Raw genomic sequence first — 23465 nt, 5'->3', positions numbered from 1 at the left:
TTCCTAGGCTGTCAAGCATAAAGTTTACTCTAAGTTAGCTCTTGGGCATATTAATAAGTAAAGCTTCAAACAAAGTGCTTTACCTTTTATTATCCTTATATCCTTGTGAGAGATAAAACGTTTTAACATCAAGTGGGTACGTGTCTTGTACAGAATTTACCAGAAACCAGACAGTGAAAGCCAGCGCTCAATTCTACATTTTGACCCAGGAATTAACATTTGACTCTCTGGATCTTCATGAATGAGACATCTGAGAGATATCCAATCATCCCTCTTTGAGACGTGTAATTACTGGAGAATCATCTCAGGGTGTTCAGGAGAGGAAGTCACAACACGAGGATCTTGTTGTTCTGGCACCCGTACATTCAATCGTCAATTTTGGATTGCTGTCTTTCACATCCTCCAACAGCTTCTGGATTTCCACACTAGATTCATCGATCTTCAACCTGAGTGTCTTTAAGGGGCCATCATTCTGTTTTAAAGCCTCAAAGAGCATCATTATTCCATTCCTTCCCAAGATATTCTGGCCCAGGTCCAGAGTTTCCAGCCTCTGATTGCTGATGAGGGCAGATGCAAGGTCCTGACAACAGAAAGGAGTAATGGAACAGCCCCAGAGCCTGTTGAGAAAGAGGACAGAAACCCACACATTCATTGAGCTGGTTCTTATTTAGAACCTACCATGTCGCCAGGCACATTCTTACTTGCTGAGGACCTGGTAGTGAAGAAATGGAAAAGAAAAATTATTTTCTTTATGGAGATTATTTTAGTGACATCAGATATCAGGACATGTTGTATTAAAGACAGTAGATAATGGTATTATAACAAAACCAACAGGATTAGGGTAAATTGGCCAGAAAAGGATTAGGTAGGTTTATAGTGGTCAGTGAATTCCTCATTGGGAAGGTGATATGAAAAAAAACTAAAGGAAGTTACAGAGTAAGACACTATGGTAACTGGGGAAGGAAGCCAATATGGCTGAAATATCAAGCTAAGGGGAGGCACAAAGAGTGGCTCTTAACTAATCAGAGGACCCCATAGTGTCTCATTGGCTATTTTTAAAACCTTCAGATTTTATCTGCAGTGAGCTGAGGAGCGTTTGAAACAAAGGTGCTGTGGTCCAGCTTGCAAATTGAAAGGTACCTCAGGGTGATGGTCTGAGAACAAACTTCAGGAAATCAAGGACCAAAATTGGTAGACCAGCTCAGAGATTATGCAACAATCTGTGTGAGAGTTGGTGAGTGTTAGCAGTAGAGAATGTTAGCAGTGGAGGGTTAGATGGTCATCGTCTAGGTATCTAGGAGATACCTCAAAAGAGTTTGAATGTGAGGTATCAGATGACACAAGAAGTAAGAGATCAGAAGCCTTAGAGTCAGTGAATAGAAGGATGGATTGGTTTCTTTTAGATCTTACAGCAAGTTGAGTTAATGATACTAGGTAGGGTATGATATGTTATCATTCCCTCCATTCTTTACCTGCTTTTCCCAGAGCTCCTTTTAAAAGATGCCTTTGCCAGTGGAGGACAGAGAGAGGCTCTATTTAGAGTAGCTACAGCTCATGCCAGCTTACATATAGCCTAGTGAGCTGACTCAAGCCACACTGACCCCTCAGCCATGTGCCCTTGAGCATCTGCCCATCTTTATCACTTATCTCTAACCATCTTTCTGCTGCCCCGGGCACTATGATAAGCAGCAGAGATACAGAAAATGGATTCAATTCCACTCTAAAATAAAATTTACAATGAGTAAATGGATTAACAAATTGTGGCATATCCATACAAAGGGACATTATTTAGCCATATAAGAAAGGAAGTACTTACACATGCTTCAATGTGGATAAGCCTTGAAAATATTATAGTGACTGAAAGAAGCTCAACACAAAAAAACTACATGTTGTATGACTCCATTTATATGAAATATACAGAACGGGTAAATCCAGAGAGACAGAAAGCAGATTTGTGGTTGCCAGGGGCTGAGGGGAATGGAGAGTGACTGTTCATGGGTCTAGAGTTTCCATTTAGGATAATGAAATAGTCCTAGAACTAGATGGTGGGAGTGGTTGCACAACATTGTACGTATACTAAATGCCACTGAGTTTTATACTTTAAAACAGTTCATTTTAATTAAAAATAGAAATACTATATAATCCAGTGATTCCACTACTTGGTGTCTATCCAAAGAACATGAAATCAATTCAAAAAGATATATGCACCCTATGTTCATTGCAGCATTATTCACTATAGCCAAGTCGTGGAAGCAACCCACGTGCCCATCAACTGATGGATGGATAAAGAAGATATTGTACATATATATACACACACACACACACACACAATGGAATAGTACTCAGCCATTAAATAGATAAAATAAAATCATGCCCTTTGCAACAACATGAATGGACCTTGAGGGTACTATGCTAAGCTAAATGAGCCAGACAGAGAAAGACAAATACTATATGATTTCATCCATATGTGGAAGATAAAAACACACACACATAGATAAGAAGAACAGATTAGTGGTTACCAGAGAAGGGGGGGTGAGAGGAGGGCAAAAGGGATAAAGCGGTACATCTGTATGGTGTTGGATAAAAACTAGACTATTGGTGGTAAACACAATGCAGTCTACACAGAAACTGAAATATAATAGTGTACACCTGAAAGTTACACGATGTTATAAGCCAATAACCTCAATAATTTTGTGTGTGTGTGTGTGAGAGGAGGACAAGCCCTGAGCTAACATCCAATGCCAATCCTCTTCTTTTTTGCTGAAGAAGACTGGCCCTGGGCTAACATCCGTGCCCATCTTCCTCTACTCTATATGGGACACCACCACAGCACGGTTTAACAAGCGGTGCGTCGGTGTGCGCCTGGGATCCGAACCGGCGAACCCCGGGCCACTGCAGAGGAGTGCGCACACTTAACTGCTTGCGCCACTGGGCCGGCTCCCTCAATAATTTTTTTAAATGGTTCATTTTACATTATGTGAATTATCTCAAATAAACTTTTAAAAAGTTACAGTTCTGGTGTTTGGCCAGGTCAATACTACGGTTTATTGAGAGAAGAACATGCTGCAATAGGATAGTTAGAAGATCTCTGAACTATCAAAACTAGTTTGTTGTTCCCCATAATAACCAAGATGAAGTGTGAAATATTAAATAGCCCTGCAAATTGCAGGGTCTGAGTGCTCTTGTCAGAAACAAAAACAGTAAGAACGAAGACCTTGCAGTGGGAAAGAATTGGGTGTGTTCTGGGAACTGAGAAAGAAGCTAGTTGAGGGATGTGCACCAAGGTGGGAAGAAAAGCACGAGATGAGGTTAGAGAGACAGGAAGGGGGCTAGTCATAGAGAATGCTCTAGACTTGGTAACAAACATGGATTCACATGCTTATTATATAAAAGATTTTATAATGAGGCTGACACGTTCACAAAGTAATTCGATTAATGCATTAACTGTCCTGTTAAGAGGATGAGTCCTATAGAAGAATTGTCCGTTCCATAAGGGAAAAACTAAATGTCAGAAGTCACAGCTAATAAACATCAGATGGTACCTGAACCATATTCTGATGTCAATGCCCCCATTCAATGCCTTTGCTATAGTTCTGGGTCCTTGTTCAGGGATGTGGAAAGACGAATCCCAATTGGTAGATACTGTGGATTTGCTTGTTCAGTGTCTTCTCCAACTTCTAATAGAGGGGAGCTCAAACTTGACTGAATATTGGAACCATGTGAAATGTCTTTAGAAATTGATGCATGGATCCACTTCACCTAGATTTAATCAGTCTAGGAGAAGCTTGACCATCAAGAATTTTAAGTTTCCCAGGTACAGCTAAGATGTAAAACAAAACCACCATATGTGTGTTCTAGTGTTCTTTCTTGTCTCTGCAAGGCTAAGGTAGTATTCACATGATCCAGATTCTGTTTCCATTAAGGTTCTAGTTGCAAATTAGGTGGCATCAATGAGATGCATTTGACTGAGACTTGGAAGAGAGAAGTGATGCATCCTGGTGGAGCCATTGCATTTCCCGGAGGTAGTATCCATCTGAGCTGGGGCAGGCCCACTGTGTCCTGATCACTGGATCCAAGCAGAAGCAGTGTATTCCTGAAATCCACTTCACTGGAGGCCACCCCTAGCTATATCCCACTCCTCCAGACCCTCTGAAGGATTTTGTAAGCACCCAGATACCTGTACTCAATCTCTGGAGGGGTTTGCTCCTAAAACTGGACCAGGAGTGATACCATTGCAGTCTACATTCCAAAATATCTCAGATTAAATATTTCCAAACACTTTAAAAATGAATAAAAAGTACTTACCCCAGGTATTTTAGGTTACAATTTGGCTTCTTCAAAGCCTCACAGAGAAACCATAATCCGGTAGCTATGGGATTGAGACCCAGGTCCAGGTTTGTTAGGCTGGAGTCTCCTTGGAGAAGTTTTGAGATAAGTTTGCAGCCATGTCTGGTTATGTTGCAATGCCACAACCTAAGAGGGCAATCAGAAGAAGAGAAGTCTATTATTCCTCTGTGACTTATGTCCTCTGAAGTCATTGTTACTTCCAATACCACGTTTCTTCTACCTGGAGCCATATACTTTTGGGCAGGCTTGTATATAAAAAAAAAATACAAATGGAATGATGATTACATTATTTCCACCATGCCAAGGTAGAGAGTTAAACTGGCCTTTGTCTGCCACATTTTATAGTGGAGAAACAGACACACATCTGCAAAGATACAGGTTTTCCTAGAAGGTCAGAATATTGTATAGGTCAAGACTTCAGCCTCTCAGTTCAGACAGACCCAGGACTGAATCTGAGTCCTTGCTTATTTTGTGCATGGTTAGATCAATTGGGGTTCCCTCTCCCTGTCTTTTTATGTTTTATTTCAAATCTTGGATTTAATCGTCCCAGCAGAATTATGGTACACCAAAAGCTCAACATTCCTGATATCTTAGAGGCTGTGTTTCTAATTTAAATGCTGCAGATTCTACTACACACTTAGACTTCTACAAGTCCTCCTGGGCCATAGAGAAGGATGGTCACACGGTACAGTTAGGCAGGTGGATCTGCAATCAACCCTAACAGCCTTGTGCCCCAAGTATGGCATAATAGCAACAGAGTCTGCAGAACCCGAAGCGACACGACAAAGAGCAGACGGATGATAACTGGCCCAAAAGAGGTTTTGTATTATTTGAAATCCTAAAATCATACTTAAACCTGGTGAGTTTGGGGAGGGGGCCTAAAACAAAGTCTAAAATTAAGTGTAGACAGTCTACAAAATGGAGGCTTGGTCCAACATTGACCTTATGTATAAAGCAATGATCGTTGACAACTCAGTTTATAGAGGCGGCTTCATACCTACTATGCAGGAAATGACCATACAAGCTAAGGATCTAAGCTTCAGTTTTTCAATTAGTAAAAGTGAAATAAAGGTAACTATCACATGTAGTTGTAAGGATTAAAAAGATGATTCTTATAAAATTTAGTCGAGTCCCTGTTACATAGTAGGTGCTTAACAAGCCGACGTTTTTTGTTGTTTAGATGCCTAAATCAATTCCAAATTTAAGATAGGGTTGTCTACATAGCAACATCATATATGATATTTTACACTCTTCTAATGAATACCATTTAGGTAGAGATGTGATCTTTTTCCTTTTCTCTATCTGCTGCTATACACTGAATACCTGTTTTTCCTTTTCAGTCTTAAACGATTGGGGCATGTCTAGATTAAGGTATATCCTAGGTTAAGACAGAGTTTCTAGGACCAGCTAGAAGCCACAGGGCTAACTAGCAGATGGTAGTTGTATAGGAGAGCAAGAGCCCCAGAGAAATCAAAACCAGACAGAATTGCTGAACAGAAATAGGTCTCCAACTGCACACAATTTCTTGAATGTTACCCTAACTATGATTCTAACAGGGACAGGTAGTTTGTGCTGGGCCTGTTCCCAGGTAACAAGGGTCAACAAACTATAGCCCATGGGTCAAATCCAGCCCACCACCTGTTTTTTATAAATAAAGTTTTATTAGAACACAGCCACACTAGTTCCTTTACAAGTTCACACTGACAACGGCAGAGTTGAATAATTGCAAAAGAGATGATATGGCCCACAGAAATATTGACCATCTGGCCCTTTGCAGGATAAAAAAAAAAAATGTGTTTAACCCTAACATATAACACAATCCATTCCCAATGGCAGGAATAAGTATGTCATGTGAACTTTAAGAATATACACAAAAATTCAGACCTGAGGACCAGTCTCCCATCCCAAATTCCCAGAATAGGAAGAGGCAGAAAGTAAAACCTGCTCTGAAAGACATGCAAATATTAGTATCCATTTCTACCTGGTCTTTCCCAAGCTCATACAATGGTCTTGCCGGTTTCATTCAAGTAGACTTATTAAGTGCTCTCATACCTGTCTTACTTGAATCTAAGTATGTGTGCGCACATACACGTACACACACACACAGCCAGGAGGAACTTACACAAGAGTCTGTAGCTGACATTCGGGGTAACTCAAGCCCTCACATAGAAGTTTCACCCCGCCATCCCCAAGGTTGTTGTTGGCCAAGCACAGGTGTGTCAGCCTCTGGTTGACAATCAAAGTAGAAGACAGCTCCTTACAACAGGCTTCAGTGAGGTGACAGTCTTCCAACCTGCAAAAGCACCACACAAGTGGTAAGATGGTGAGAACATTTCCAAAGTCCAACCTTCTGGGCTGACATCACTTCTTGTTAATTCTCCACCCTCTCTTGTCTTGTGCTAGTGATCAAAGCCTGAAGGACCAGGAATGAGAGAAGAGCAACCAATATGCATGAGTCATCTGCCTGGGACCAAATATGGGAACCAGGTGTCGACATCAGTAGGAGGTTCCACGTGAGTTGCCCTGTAAGTCTGGAATTACCATGACTCTTCTCTAGGTGGCCCCAGACCTAAAACAGAGATGCCCCATGGGAGCAGATGAGGAACTTACGACAACTTCTGCAGGAAACACCTTGGGTGTCTCAGAGTTGTACACAGCAATTTGACGCCCTCATCCAGGAGCTCACTGGCTGTGAGGTCCAGGCATCTCAGGGACTGGTTGATTTTGAGGCCCGAGGATAAATCATCCCGCTGCTTAGTGGTATCAGAACAAGATCCCAACCTGAGGGATAAATGGGGGCAAGTCATTCTTCTGGGAGGACAGAGAGACTACATCAGTTTATTATGCTTCCCTGAAAACTGCATCCTTGATTTCCATCTCATTCTACTCCAATATGTGTCCAACCTTGGCCTGAACTATTGGAGAGAGTTGATCTCCTTTGCTTCTTCAAATACCCCCATGGCCATTTGATCAACATCCAGCCTCATCTCTATGAGGAAAATATCTGTAATACAATCTGTGTGAAGTTGCACCAACATGGTCTGCTATTTCTCAAAGCCCACTTTTTATCTGATCACTTTCTTCCACCTGAGTCTGTTTGAATTCCACTTAGAATTAAATATGTGATTCCATAGGGGAAAAAAAAGTGCCCAATACTCAAAAAGTTCAACTTCATAGGTTATTAGGAAAGATGCAAATTAAAATGAGGAGAAAATTTGACACTTAGGCAGCCAGATCCTAAATATGTTGAGTTTAAGTGTTGCAAGGATAGGGACAATTGGGAACTCCTGTTGATGGGAATATGAATGTGGTACAGCTGTTTTAGAGAACACAGAAGCAAGCAGTCCATTACATTTGTCTCTGAGACCCAGCTGCTCTTGTAAACACAGATTCAAGTGCACAACTCTAGGACAAGCTTGTTTGCATCATGGCTCTGCCTCTTAATATCTTCAAAATCTTTGGAAGTTACTTAACCTTTGTAATATTCTTTTCTCCCCCAATCTGTACTTTGAGGAGAGATAATACCTTTATGTCAAGAAAATGAAGGATATAATCAATCCATGTACTGTGCCTATTATAATGTATTCATAAGTAAAACTGAAGTTCTTAAAATTAGTACCTTTATTCCCTTGGAGCTTAACCTATAACAAGGACATTATAAGTTTACCTAAGTAATTAGAATACAAAGTGGAATGTGAAGGGTCTCAAATCAAGTGAGCGTAAATAGGAGATTCTGTATCAGCCATTTGTCACTTTGGAGCCTCAATGTATCCATTCATAAACATCATTCATCAGAACTTTAGAGCAACAGATATTTTTTCTAATTAAATGAAAAACAGCACCATCAGAAATCGTCAATAATGGTTAGAGCTCCCATTATTGCCTGGTCCCTATGCAAAGCAGTTCACATCCCACGTTTCAGTCAGTCCTCAAAACCCGATTTTATGAATGAGGAAACAGCTCAAGATCATAAGGGTCATAAATGTCAGAGCAAGGATTTCAGCTCATTTCCAAATCCAAAAACCTGTGCTGCTAACCAGTACCTCAGGTTGCTGCTCAACTAAGTCGAGGGGGGAAAATGGCACCCTAAAGACAGCAATGATAATCAAAGCACTCATTAGGAGAGCTCACCGAGGAATCTCTCAAACCAGTGAGCTACAAGGAACCAGGACACTTGATGCTTCCACAGTGTTACTGAGTGGTCACTTAAGGTTGATGGCTACTCTGAATCACAACAGGTAGGCAACATGCAGTCTGAAACGTCATGTCCCTAAGCTAGAGAATGACAAAATTCTGGGTGTTTCTCTGCATTCAAGGCTCGTTATTCAATGCATTAAGGCAAGCTGGCTGGGGAAAGAATAGAGGCTAAAACCCCATCCAGGTTCTATTTGAGAATATGGCATGGCATGGCATCCATTCAGAGTGGCTACCATTTTCCTTCTAGTTCACCCAGCAGCATAGCGTAGCTTACAGCATCCTTTTGATGCTGAGAGCAGCAATGACCATGAGATCTACCTCAGATACTGCAGATTACATCTTGAGTGTTTCAGGGTCTCACACAACAGCAGCAGCAGCATCTTGTCACCGTGGACATCGCCTTCCAGGATCAGGTGTGTCAGAGTCTTCTTACCAATGAAAGCCAGACACAAGTCCCGATAAGCATCAGCAGGGGAGATGTTTTTAATCCTAGGAAAGATGAAAAGAAGCGATTCCACTTTGGGTGTGCTATAGATGGTTGGTGCTGAGAACAGACAGTGAGATGAGATATCACAAGGTGTTCATGTGACATGGAGATGAGGAGGGGGAGACGGTCTGGTAAGGGGGAGATAGAGAGGAAGAGATGATCTGGTAAGCTGACTTCAAGGACAAGTCAGTGGAGTGGTAGCTGGAAGGAGAAAAAAGGAGTGACTACCAGTGGAAATAGTATATGCTGATGGGAGGGAAGATGGAATCGGACGGTGAAGGGCTCGTCTTTGCTCACGCTGCTCTTCAGATGGAATATCCCTATCCTTATTTTTCATATCATATCCTTTATTTCCTTCAACACTCAGCTCCCATACTTCTCCCCCCTCCCTCTTTTCCTACTAAGAAGAAATCACTTCTTACTATATCCCCATGTAGTCATTTGCATTTCCACAAAGCAGTTTTCATTTAGGCTACAGTAACTTATGGTTCATAAGTTAGCAAATAAATTACAGACTCCTTGATGGTATGGGCCATTAAGAGTTGTTTGCCTTTTATTTCCCGTCATCTAGCATGATTGTGGAATTTTAAATTAAAATATTTAAATATATCTTAACATTAAATATACCTTAGATTAAAATATACCTTCAGTGGAATATAACATGAATTTTCTCTAATCAAACTCTGGGCTTCAAGAAACAATTCAGCATTAAAAACATATATATGATTTTCCTAGCACCTGACTGCACCACCTTCTTCAGAATAAAAGTTAATCAACCTCATGTTATGCGATAATGAACCAGCTCCTGAGTTTTCCTGTGTACATGGTAGGAAATAACTGGGGAAAGGACTTTTGTGTGTGTGTGAGGAAGATCAGCTTGGAGCTAACATCCATGCCAATCCTCCTCTTTATGCTAAGGAAGACTGGCCCTGAGCTAACATCCGTGCCCATCTTTCTCCACTTTATGTGGGACACCGCCACAGCATGGCCTGACAAGCGGTGCGTTCGTGCGCACACGGGATCTGAACCCCGGGCCGCCAGCAGTGGAGCACGCGCACTTAACCGCTACGCCACGGGGCCGGCCCCTGGAAAGGATTTTTTTAAGGGATTCTTTTAAAAGCATGCTTAATCCACCTTAATTTGAGACACAATCAACAGCTGCCTTACTGTCTCTTCTGCACTCTTATTTCAGATATTCACTTTGGATCGAATTTTTAGAGCTTCTTAACCTATCTTTATCTAGCACCTCCAAACCCTCCAAACCAGGCAATCCACCCCCACATTGTGAAACACTCTTCTCCCTAAACTCACAATTGGTTTTACAACCATTGAGCCTTCATTTTTAGATAGTGAACGTTCCCTGTGGCTCATCCAAAAGAAGCTTCAAAATTAAATTTCAGCACAGAGAATTCCAGGATAAGGAGGGCTGCCATCTGTTCAGAGCCTCTGCTTAAACTGTCCTTAACTTGGTGGAGTTAGAAGTACATTCTCATTTTTGTTCTCTCATGTAGCGCCTCAAAAACCAGAGCAATGTAAACTTTTCAAGTCCATACAGAAGAAATTGTCATCTTTGACAGCAACAGCCTATTGTTAGATTGTGTTGCTTTGTGCACACAGTTCTATGGCATTCTGAGATAAGCAAGCTATCTCAGCTTGTCACCTGACATCAGCAGGTATGGTCAATTGATGTTTGGCGTAGCTGTTTGTTCCAAGTAAATAGCACTACATTTGCAGTGGCTTAATGAAGATGTCTAATGCATGCCAGTTTGTGGAAAAGTTCCAGCAACATATCTGTGTGTAATTTTGAACAGAGCTGATAAAGTTTATCCCTTGAACATGAGTTGGTTTAAAAGGATGCCCTAGAAGTCACTTGCCCAGGTGGTTCACATCATGATTTGCATCTGCCACAACCTCCCTTACTCAGACTCATTTCTCAGTCCCATCCTACACACAAGTTACAAGCTCATCATTGCCTTACCAACATCCTTATTCATGTATTTTAAATTTTTCTCTCTGAAGTATTCCCACCTAGGTCTCCTTCTGACAACATGCCTGTGCCTATATTTCCTGTAGACTGAGTTTCAAATACACTCATAGCAAGTATAGAGAAACATCTAAACTCTTGGCCAAATTTCATGAAAACGACTTCCTGTCCTATGATCCAAGTCTGCTCCACAGTGGATGTTTGCCAGCATCCAAAATCTTGGTAAAATTACATGAAAATGACTCAATGTAATACATTACTCTCCTGCTAGACATGCTTAAGGATAAGAATCATTTAATTTCTTTGTGTTCTGAGCACCTAGCTGGTCAGAACCTGGTAGGGCATTCAAAAACTGCTCCCACCTTAAAAATGCCTGGGGATCACCATCACAGGACTAGCTTCTACTCACACCACTTTCTGGAGAGGACAGGTGACGTGGGTTATCTGCTCACACAGAATCCTCACTGAGGAGTGACTCAGGAAGCTTTGACTCACGTCCAGAAAGCTCAGGTTCTTGTTTGAACTGAATACAGAGCAGAGATCTGTCCAGAGATGGAGAGAGCGATGGTCGCGCTGTGACCTAGGAGGAAGTGATAGACAAAAGCACATATGCAGAGTATGCATGGAAAAGTAACAGGAATCAGTAGGCTTTACTGCAGAGGAAACCACCAAAAAAATGAAAAGGCAACCTACAGAATGGGAGGAAATATTTGCAAACCACATATCTGATAAGGGATTAATACCCAAAATATATAAAGAATTCATACAACTCAATAGGAAAAAAAATCTGATTAAAAAATGGGCAGAGGAACTGATTAAACATTTTTCCAAAAAAGACATACAAATGGCCAACAGGTACATGAAAAGATGTTCAATATCACTAATCATCAGGGAAATGCAAATCAAAACCACAATGAGATACCATTTCACACCTGTTAGAATGGCTATTATCAAAAAGACAAGAGATAACAAATGCTGGCAAGGACGTAGAGAAAAGGGAACCCTTGTGCACTGTTGGTGGGAATATAATTTGGTGCAACCACTATGGAAAACAGTATAGAGGTTCCTCGAAAAATTAAAAACAGAACTGCCACATGACCCAGCAACCCCACTTCTCAGTATTTGTCTGAAGAAAATGAAATCACTAATTTGGAAAGTTATCTGCATCCTCATGTTCATTGCAGCATTATATACAATATTCAAGGCATGGAAACAAATGAAGTGTTCATCAACGGATGAATGGATAAAGAAGGTGTAGTATATGTATACCAATGGAATATTATTCAGCCTTAAGGAAGGAAATCCTGCCATTTGGGAGATGGATGGACCTTGAGGCCATTATGCTAAGTGAGATAAATAAGACAGAGAAAGACAAATACCGTATGTTTTCTCATATGTGGAAATCTACAAAAACACGGAAGAATTCATAGAAACAGAACCGATTGCTGGTTGCCAGAGGCAGAGGTTGGGTGAAATGGGTGAAGGGGGTCAAAAGGTACAAACTCCCAGTTATAAGATAAATAAGTTCTGGGGATGTGATATACAACATGTTGATTATAGTCAAAAAAAAATGGTAGGGAGGGAAAATATATGAAATGTCAAGAGTGTCTAGAGATATCTGGAACCCATTCCCCATGCGAACACTATAAGACTAAAATAAAGTAAGGCTCCAAGCCCCCATTCCTAATCTGAAGATCGTGTTCCCATCTAAAATGGTGAGCCAGCAGGAACAAATTCCAGCAAGAATAAAATTCTGACCCTAAGCCACAGGGCACAGGAGACTGTCTTCTTCTTAATGGAGCATGAGATGAGGCTGAAGATGGCAGAGCTTTAGAGTAAAAAATCAGAGTTCTTACCTCTCAACCCAAGTGTCTGATTCCGATGCTGTATCATTCTCCAGGAATAGCCCCTTTTCTACCTGCAGCGAAATTTTCTGCAAGTTTTCACAATGTTTAAGGCAGAAAGAAGACTGCATCATTTCAAATGTATTGGTCAAGTGAATGGAAATTTCCTTGATGCCGGTCATTGCATCCTTCACAAGCTGCTCCTCCTGAGATTCGTAGAGACAGTACAAAAACTCCTTCATGTCCATCGCTGAGGAGAAGGGTTTACCCTCATTGGACTTGATTCTGCATTCCAGCAATTCCTGCTTGACCTCCAAGGACACTCGGCAGCCAAAAGTTGTCTCCAGCTCCCTGGCTCTCTTTTCATTCAAAAGGCCAAATAAGAAGTGCCCCACATGGGCCAGGGTGGGGTTCTTTAGTCTTTCTTCCTTGGAGAGCAGCTTCTGCACATCCCCAATGTCCCACCCGTGGCTATCCCCATCTTCCTCCTCCTCCTCTCTCTCCAGGACATAGAACAAGGCAGCAAGAAACTGCTGGACACTGAGGTGGATGAAGGAGTAGCAGCCCTCACAGTCTTTGCCCTTCTGGAGGATATTCCTGTCCAGGAAAGGATGGAGGGCAGACTCCTTTACCCCAAGTCTCTCGAGGTCTTCTCCATCAAACACAGACGTCTGTGTCCAGACGCCCTCAGCAGCCAGGAGACACAGGGCCTCCACTGGAGCTTGGAGGCCCTGACTGGGGCAGCTGCCGGGAGCTGGCGTGAACTGGCTGCACAGGAAACGCAGGAACAGTGACGTGGTGGTCTGGCAAGTCGGGGCGGGGTCTTCCCCCTTCTCCATCTGCAGTCGCAGACAAGTGCAGACGATCCAGCACACGGCGGGGGCCGCGCCCATGTGGAACAAAGCTGCGTTGCTCCTCATCGAGTCAAAGGCTCGCAGTGCTTGAGCCTCCTCTGCAAAGTGTTTCAAGAAATACGCCTTCCTGTCCAGCTCTAAGAACCCTTCGATTTCTATGAAGAGTGGCTGTTCAACCAAGAGCCGGAGCTCTCTCAGGGCCCCCGGTCGAGTGGTGATCAGTAAAGTGGCCTTGGGTAACATTTTTCTCTTCAGCAAACTCCCCAGGAGGATGGGCACCGGCTTCTGCTTCCGCCAGTCGCCACATATGTCATGGATGAGTGCCCCCGGGGGGACTCTCAGCTCGTCAAAACCATCGATGATGAACAGGATCTTCTGCGCTTGGGCTAGGATCTCTGGAATGGCATCCTGCAAATCTGGCCAGCTCTCGGATATCAGCTCTGCAAAAGTGCACGCCCCCTTGTGGTTGAGCTCCTTGCAGCTGAGATAGAAAGTGGAATTGAATGTCATCATGATGTGGTCCTGTGTCCAGTCCAGCATCCACTTTTTGGCCAGTGTGGTTTTCCCAACACCCGCAGGACCATGCAGCACCACTGTAAGGGGCATTAGCTGTGTGGATATTTGGTGATTCAAGAATGTGAACTTTTGGCTTCTCTGGGTGATGTAGTGAAAATCATCACCATCTCCTGGCCAAGATGTATTCTTCCAGATAGAAGAAAATTTCTCCATTGTGTTTCTCTCTCTCCTCTTCACCTGTAGTGTTATGCAATGGGAGAAAGTTGGGGTTCAAATTATAGTCACCTGGAAAATATAATTTGCAAAGGACCAGAAATGAGGAATACCAAGAGGCAAATTATCTACCAAACACCAACTGTGTGACTATGAGACAGTATTTATCCACCTGGCTTTTCCAACCTCCAAGTCCTCTTCTGCCTCCCCTGGCTTTGGGTTATCTGTTCTTTGCACTTGTGTGCACTTTGTAAAATACCTGTGAGTGAAAACTTGACCACAGGGTTATTTATACTTCCTAGATGAGACATTATTGTAGATAAAGTGAACTTCAAGTATTCAAGTCTGTTTTATTTTTATTATGGTAAAATACACATAAAAATTTTAACTATTTTAAAGTGTACAATTCAGTGGTGTTGAAAACATTCACAGTGTTGTGCAACCGTCACCACTATCTGGTTCCAAGACTCTCATCACCCCAGATGGAAGCCCCATGCCCATTAAGCTCTCACTCCCCATTTCCCCCTTCCCCAGCCTCTGGAAACCACTAACCTGTATTCTCTCTGGATAAATTCTGGATTTATCTATTTTGGACATTTCACATAAACAGAATCATAAAATCTGTGGCTTTTTGTGTCTGGCTTCCTTCGCTTAGCATAATGTTTGAGCTTCATAGAGAGTCTATCATTAAGTCTATATTGCTTTCTTGGATCATCCACTTTGAGCAAGCTGTGATGTAAGAGAAGCCAAAAGAACAGATACACTGTTAGAAGTGATTGAATCTGTCAAGTCCATATGCTACAGGAAAAGCGATACACATATACACCAAATACCTAAGAAGAAGTCTAAAATCGTGTGTCAGGTCTCTCCCCTAAGAGTTACAAGTTTGTGAACAATATCAAAGAGATCCTCACTAAATGGAGAAGTAACATTCGTGGGTTGGAAGATTCTGTATTATAATATCCGTTCTTTCCAAATTTAGAACAATTTAGAAATCCCTTGCAATATGCCAGCAGGTTTGGGTATCTGATGAGCTAAGTTTAAAGTTTACATGGAAATTCAAAGATCTAAAATATCAAGACCACTTGCAGAAAACAGGAGTTGGAAGACTTACACTGCAAGATAAAGATGAGGGTCCAGACGAGGATGAAACTAAAGAGGAGCCCAGAGAATAAAATTTAAGATGACACTTACTTGCCTTACCCTTGTCCTGACCTTGAGGAAGATTACTATAAACCAGAGCAAAGGATAGGAAGCTCATCTAAGGCCAAGAATGGACCAACGAGAGAGAATAGTGAGCATATAACAGACTCACAGGCACACAGTCAGTGTCTTAGCTGCGACCCTACTGTGCACAGCCATGGGGAAAGAACAGTCTCTTCAATAAGCAGTGCTGTGTCAATCAGATATCCACCTAAAAGACAAACTCTGATCCCTACATCACAGCATACACAAAAACTAATCTGAGATTGATTATAATCCCAATTGTGAAAGGTAAAGCAATAAAGCTTGTGAGAAAAATCAAGACTACCCCCACTGCTTTGAGGTCGTCAAGATAACAGACTAGACAAACTATGCGCAGGGCCAAATCTGGCTCACCACTTCTTTTTTTTTTATTTTATTAAGGTCACATTGGTTTGTAACATTATATAAATTTCAAGTGTACACCATTATATTTAGGCTTCTGTATGGACTGCACCGTGTTCACCACCAAAGTCCAGATTCCATCCCTTTACTCCTTTACCCCATTAGCCCTCTCCCCACTCCCTTCCCGTCCTAGATGAGTATGTCCAGGTTGAGGCTTATGCAAGCATGTCTTTAAAAAGCTCTACAAGTGAAAAGGAACAAGGTACTGATACCTGATACAACGTGAATGAACCTCGAAAACACGATGCTGAGTAAAAGAAGGCAGTCAAAAAAGGTCACATTTTGAATGATTCCATTTATATGAAACGTCCAGAACAGGCAAATCCATAGAGACAGAAAGCAGATCAGTGGATGCTGGGGGCTGGGGGAGAAGGAATGGGGAGTGACTGCTAATGGGCACAGAGTTTCCTCTTGAGGTGATGGAAATGTTTTAGAACTAGAAAGACATGATGGTTACACAACATTGTGAATGTAATAAATGCCACTGGATTGTGTATACTTTAAAAGGGTTAAAATGGTGAATTGTATGTTGTGTGTCTTTTATCACAACAAAAATTTTAAAATCTCAAAAAAAAGATAACATACTAGCAGTACAGGTCAAGATTGATAAACCAAATTTGATTTTAAATTGGGATCTTAGGGTCATCTCCCAAAAAAACAGCAAAAAAGCAAAAAGAGGCTGCAAACTGGGAGCACACAAACTCAAAATATGTATATTTTGAGATAGATATTTCTCTAAGGAATTCCAACAAATATATATAAAAATAAGGTAAAACTCCGTGAAAAGAAATAAAAAGATTGAAAAAGGCACTTCAAAAGAGAATGGTCAATAGGCCAATAATACTATTAAAAGGCGCTCAACCCCTTTAGACCTCAGAGAAATGCAAATTAAGAACCTAATGATAATGCTGCTGTGAACACAGGGGTGCAACCTAAGTGCCCATCAATGAATGAGTAGATAAAGACGACGTGGTAAAACTATAGTAGAACAGCATGGTACTGGCAGAAAAACAGAAACACAGATCAATGGAACAGAATTGAGTGCCCAGAAATAAACCCACACATCCGTGGACAGCTAAGTTTTGACAAAGGAGCCGAGAACATACAATGGAGAAAGGAAAGTCTCTTCAATAAACAGTGTTGGGAAAACCGGTCAGCCACGTGGAAAAGAATGAAAGTAGACCACTATCTTACACCATACACAAAAATTAACTCAAAATGGAGTAAAAACTTGAATGTAAGACCTGAAACCATAAAACTCCTAGAAGAAAACACAGGCAGTACTCTCTTCGACATTGGTCTTAGCAGCACCTTTTCAAATATCATGTCTACTCAGGGAAGGGAAACAAAAAAAAAATAATAAACAAATGGGACTATATCAGACTAAAAAGCTTTTGCATGGCAAAGGAAACCAGGAACAAAATGAAAAGACAACCCACCAACCGGGAGAAAATATTTGCAAATCACATATCTGACAAAGGGTTAATTTCCAAAATATAAAGAACTCATACAATTCGAACAAAAAAATGAACAACCTGATCAAAAAAATGGGCAGAAGCTATGAATGGACATTTTTCCAAAGAAGATATACAGATGGCCAACAGACACATGAAAAGATGTTTGACATCACTACTTATTAGGGAAATGTAAATCGAAACTACAATGAGATATCACCTTACACCTGTCAGATGGCTATAATTACCAAGACAAGAAGTAACAAGTGTTGGAGAGGATGTGGAGTAAAGGGAACCCTCATACACTGCTGGTGGGAATGCAAACTGATGCAGCCACTATGGAAAACAGTATGGAGATTTCTCAAAAATTAAAAATAGAAATACCCTGTGTTCCAGCTATTCCACTACTGGGTATTTACTCATAGAAGATGAAGTCAATTCAAAAAGATCTATACACCCTTATGTTCATCGCAGCATTATTTGCAATAGCCAAGGCATGAAAGCAACCAAAGTGCCCATCAACAGATGGATAGAATAAGATGTGGTAATATATATATATACAGCAGAATACTGCCATAAAAAAAAAAGACAAAATCGTGCCATTTGCAACAATATGGATGGACCTTGAGGGTATTATGCTAAGCAAAGTGTCAGACAGAGAAAGACAAATACCATATGAGTTCAGTCATATGTGGAAGATAAAACAAACACATAGATAAGGAGAACAGATTGGTGGTTACCAGGGAGGAAGGTGAGTCGGGGGAGGGTGATAGGGGTAAAAGGGCACATATGTATGGTGACGGATGGAAACTAGACTTTTGGTGGTGAATACAATACAGTCTATACAGAAGCTAAAATATAATTATGTACACCCGAAATCTACACAATATCATAAGCCAATGTGACCTCAATAAGATAAATTTTTAAAAAAAGAACCTAATGGTAGAAAAGACACCCCATCAGAATGGTTAAAATTAATGACAGACATTAAGCCCTGCTGCATACAATGAAGGAGCCCAACTCTCTTACATCACCCACAGGAGTTAAATTTTTAAAAAACTGCATTGCAAAACTAGTGGATAGTTTTTACTAGAGCCAACCACATATGTGTGCTCTATGACACAGCATTTTAATCCTATTTATATCCCAAGTAAATCAGGGCTTAGGTCTACAAAAGACCACGCACATCTTTTCACAGCACTTTATTCATCCTTTCTTCACCAAACTGTAGTTGTAAAAGAAATCACACAAAAAGAACTCTACAACTGAATTGACTCAATCTGTATGAAGTCATAATAAGCAAAACTAATTGATGATGTCAGTGATCAGATTAGTGGTGTTCTGATTGGGAAAGACAAGAATGGACATCTGAACAAGTCTGTTGATCTGGTTAGTGATTACACGGGTGTGTTACTATATACACGAATGTACACACCTGTGCAATCACTAACTAGATCAATATTAACCATAATTATTAATATTAACCATTATGGTTAATATTAATATGCATAACCAGCTAGAGGTTATATATACATGTATACAGACAAATGCACATACAAATGTCAATATGTTTTTAAAAATTAAGAGGTTAGTGTAGCTTTTTGATTTAGAAGTGACAGAACTAAGGTAAAGGATGAAATACGACTGCATGAAATGTTCACTTTATAAACATAACCCCTTTATCTGGATAATCTCCTCTACATTTTTCTGTAATCTCTTTTTAAGGAGCTATGATGACAATCAACACCTGAGTATTTTCTACATGCTGGAAACTATGATAAGCTCTTCCACTGACCACATTTAATCCTTGTAACAACCTCATCAGGTAAATTCTATTACCTATGCCTCACAGCATGAATCTGAGGCTTAGGGCAGTGGTTCCCTAAGTGTGGCTCCAAGACCAGCAGCATCAGGTGGGAACTTGCTTAAAATGCAGATTCTTAGTCCCAACCCCAGGCTTTCCAAATCAGAAACTCTGGAAACGGGCCCAGAAAGCTGTTTTAACAAGTCTTCCAGGTGATTATGATGAATGCTGGTTTCAGGACCACTGACATGGGGAAATAAGATGGGGGTCCAAGTTCACACAGCTGCTCAAGTTGAAGCCAAGATTATCATCGAGGAATTTAACTCAAGCTCCTGTGCTCTCAATCACTGGTACACTGCCTCAACCAAACAGTTAAATAAAAGTCTTCACTTCCTCAGGCATTAATTGGGCAACACCAGGGAAGCTTCACAAGATGAAATACAACTGTTTAGTAAGAACACAGAAAACACATCCAAACAGAAGACTGATTATGCAAAATGTTTCAGAACACAATGGATAATAAGGGCTCTTGATTGTTATGAAATATTTACAGTAAAAATGCTCATACTAAAAATGCTAAGTTGGAAGAGATCAATAACCAAAAAAAAAGTCAAGTTACACATGTAGCGTGCAACTGAAGCAAGACCACCACCTCAAACAGAAAAGTGCTGGAAGCATATGCACCCCCAAAACCCAATGACTGTGCTTGAGTGTCAATGTCATGGATGATTTTATCCTGTTATTTTTTTCCAATGCTCCCTTTGATCAGCATGCATTTGGTTATGTGAGGAAAAAACCTAAGAGGCAGAACGGGTCATCCAGGTCATAGAGAGTCACCAAAGGGCGAACACGCTGTGTCTGTCATGCTTTTCAGTTAAGACTGAAGGAAGCAATTTCAGGAAGGTGTTGGGATTAGGAGATTAGAAGCCCAACTTGAGCTTCTGTGACACACCGGAGTGGTGAGGACTTGGAGATGCGTGCAAGCTATTCATAGACACCTGATGGGACAGGGAGAACCTAGGATTCAGCTTTAAGAGCCCACAAGGTGAAGGGAGGGGTGAAGATCCTTGACAAGCAAACCAAGCAAGGGAAAAATTAAGTCTGATGGAAACTTTAGATATAGACAATGAGGGAGGAAAAATGTTTGCACCCAAAGGTGGAACACACAGGAAAGCACAGTATAAAGCAGGCATTAAGATGGGCAGGCATTCCCTGTCTGGTTCTATCCAGAGTGCTGCTTACAGACTGAGAATTTGGTTCTCACACAACTGAAGACCAGCTAGGGTTGCCATTAACACCAACTAGGAGCTGCTCACTTACTAAACAAGGTAGCCCAGGACAGCAAAACCATAGAGCTGTGTGGAAAAGCGAGAAGGTGAATATCCAGCAGATGGTGCACAATAACCTGAGGGAGACGCTGGGTGCAAACCCAGATGAAGTCAGAGAAGGAAGAAAAAGAGGAATTTCTGGTTTTGCACAAATGTGTAATCATGACCACCCACATTCGAGAACCCCCCGAGTGGGGAGTATCGTAAACCTCCTGCTTCCCCTGCTGACCCTGCTCAAGTAACTGGAAAATACGTCGTTTGATTCTAGTTCCCATCGATCCGCCTGGTCTGCCAACTGCCGTGCATGGAACCATGCGATGCCGGGAATATGGAGGATCCTTCCCTGAGCGAATGTGCCTTGTGAGGGCAGCAGCAGAGGCACTCTCTCGCTTGCTTAGGTCATGCTCTCTGCTCTAACCATTGTGAAAGAGGGTCGTTGCCACCCAGAATGAACGAGTGAGGAAAAGAAGGAAGTCAGCAATGTGGGTATATTCATAGACAGGTAAAAGAGACTTAAGAGATAGCCTTAGAATATGAATAGTAGAAAGTGAGTTGGTGATGAAGCCAAGTCCCAGTGGGACTCCAGGGGAATAGCTCTACCCTTGGTGGGGGAGGAAAGCAATTCTTTATTTTAAATAGGAATGGGTGATGTAAGGATGAACACCAGTGCTGATAAGCCAAGGAGCTGAGTCAGAATGAGCCTGAGAGGCTCTGTCATCACAGCAAAATCAAGGCTGAGGCACCTGCCGAAAGGAAGTAACATGCTACAGCCTCCAACTCATTGTACCAAAAATCACTGTACATTTAAAACAGGTGGATTTTATGAGATGGAAATCAGACCTCAATGAAATACTTAAAAACAACATTGGAAAAGATTACATACAGAACCATTGGCAGCTGTCCCCTCCAAATCTGTTTTCTCATCCTTATAGCGAGTTCAGCTTGAGGACCTCAAAAAATCCTTCTAAAAGCCTCACATGGACCATTAAAGTTTGCAACCTTCTGTGGTAGAGACTCAACCAGTAATTGCTGTTTACTTCAAAAATAAGACAGAGAAATAGGTACAAAAGCTGGTACTCACCTCCCCTAGGGTAGGGCTTACTTGCAGCCTGTGGGTATTCCATGCAAACAGTCTCCAATAAGAGGAATTCTGCTGCTTACCCAAGCTCTGTGATTGGCCAGTGGGACCCTGGGAAGAAGAGGGGGCAGGTTTTCCTCGCGGAGGGTGGAATGGCCCCACCATGATTACCAACAGATGGTTCTCAACCTTTACTATGAGACTCACATTGAAATTACCTGGGCCCTATCCTCAGCGATCCCAATTGCATTGGTCAGCGGTGGGCTTTAGGGAACCAGGAGCCTTCAAACCTCCCCAGGTGGGTCTAATGTGCAGTCTCTCTCCTAAACCATCTGGTTCGGGGTTTTCAACCTCGGCACTACTGACATTTTGAGATAAATGATTCTTTGTGGCGGGGGGCTGTCCTGTGCACTGCAGGATGTTTATCAGCATCCCTGACCTCGACCCACTACATCAGTAGCATCTCCAGTTGTGACAACCAAAAATGTCTCCAAACATTGTCAAATATCCCCCGGGGGGTGGCAAAATCACCCCTGATTGAGAACTACCGATGTAGTTGCGATTAGCTGCCTCCTTCCATCATATTGAGTATATTGAAATGCATCCAATATTCTATGTTAAATAAAATTTACACATCATAACGGTCAACCTCGATCGTTCTACAGTTAACCGTATTAATCTATGTTGACATCCATTTCACTTATTTTGTATTAATTTTTTATTAATTCTTGTGTATATTAATTTTAACTCATTTTGCCTATTTGAGAGCCAATTTTTTCCCAGGAAAGAAATGAAAACTTGAAGACTCTCTAGGCTCTACAACTGAAAGGTAGCCTATGGCTAGATAAGAGCGATGAAAGAATTCAACAAATTCTGGGGTTTTTTCAGGGGGATTGTTTGTTTGCATTTACTTTACTTTTTGGTTTGCAATTTCCTCTCCAAGACATTTACTTACCTCCAGGATTATGGGTCTCAGGAAAGAAAGAGAGCGAGAGAGAGAATTTTAGACTTATCAAACTTTGACGCTTAGAAGTAGAACAAAGGGGTAGAGAAATAAATCACTGAGGTAAAAATGATCATGTCAATAATAATAGCAGCAGTCATAGTAAGTATTATAAAAACATAAAATTTAGTGATGATTTTGTGTCATGTACTTTCTAAGCCCGTTGCATAAAGTAACTCATTCAATTCCCAGACAATAGTATGAGGCAGGTATTACTATTATCATAACTGTTTTGCAGATGATAAACCTGAGAAATGGAGAGTGTGAAAGGCAAATTCCAAAGGCCATACTGTTAACCAGGGGCCAGATAGTAAATATTTTCAGTTTTGCAGGTCATACAGTCTCCGTTGCAACTACTCAATGCTTCCATTACAGCAAGAAAGCAGCCACAGACAATACATAGTGAATGGGCTGACTGTGTTCCAATAAAACTTTATTGACAAAAACAAGTCGTGGGCCAGATTCAGCCACTGCTCCTAGTTTGCTGGCCTTGCTTTTCCTGTTATTCTATACTTTCTGCTTTAAATTGGAGAAATAGAAGAAGAAGGTGGGGGAGGGAGGAAAAAAGTAAATAAAGGAATAGAGAAGAAATGAGAATTAAATTATTTCAAGAGGATTCTCTGCATCACAGCAAGTTCTCTGCATAATCAAATGTGAAATCTCTACCGCACATCTGTGAAAAGGACAATATTTCAATTGTACAATTGGG

The 23465-nt window shown here is 41.3% G+C and overlaps 1 protein-coding gene across 1 annotated transcript; it reads right to left on the bottom strand.

The window, feature by feature from the left end:
• Window positions 1-288: 288 nt before the first annotated feature.
• On the bottom strand, window positions 289-14334 carry LOC101387171 (NACHT, LRR and PYD domains-containing protein 2-like). Its single transcript, XM_014794198.2, has 7 exons — window positions 12872-14334; window positions 11425-11595; window positions 8863-9033; window positions 6958-7128; window positions 6470-6640; window positions 4306-4473; window positions 289-617 (listed from the first exon to the last, which is right to left on the bottom strand). Exons 1-7 carry the CDS (start codon window positions 14317-14319, stop codon window positions 314-316), a joined length of 2604 nt encoding a protein of 867 aa, XP_014649684.2. The 5' UTR covers window positions 14320-14334; the 3' UTR covers window positions 289-313.
• Window positions 14335-23465: the final 9131 nt, after the last annotated feature.

This window comes from Ceratotherium simum, chromosome 33 (assembly GCF_057802395.1).
Source record: "Ceratotherium simum simum isolate JZ-2026a chromosome 33, ASM5780239v1, whole genome shotgun sequence".
Classification (NCBI taxonomy): Eukaryota; Metazoa; Chordata; class Mammalia; order Perissodactyla; family Rhinocerotidae; genus Ceratotherium; species Ceratotherium simum.
The sequence above is the reverse complement of the archived record's forward strand: the minus strand, read 5'-3'. Positions and strand labels throughout refer to the sequence as shown.

Coding starts and splice junctions, on each gene's coding strand:
- LOC101387171 (XM_014794198.2), bottom strand. CDS start 14,319: ATGCCCCTTACAGTGGTGCTGCATGGTCCTGCGGGTGTTGGGAAAACC. Junction 9,034..11,424: donor TGTCCTCTCCAGAAAGTGGT/GTGAGTAGAAGC, acceptor CATCTTTCCTAG/GATTAAAAACATCTCCCCTG. Junction 6,641..6,957: donor TGTTTCCTGCAGAAGTTGTC/GTAAGTTCCTCA, acceptor GTGCTTTTGCAG/GTTGGAAGACTGTCACCTCA.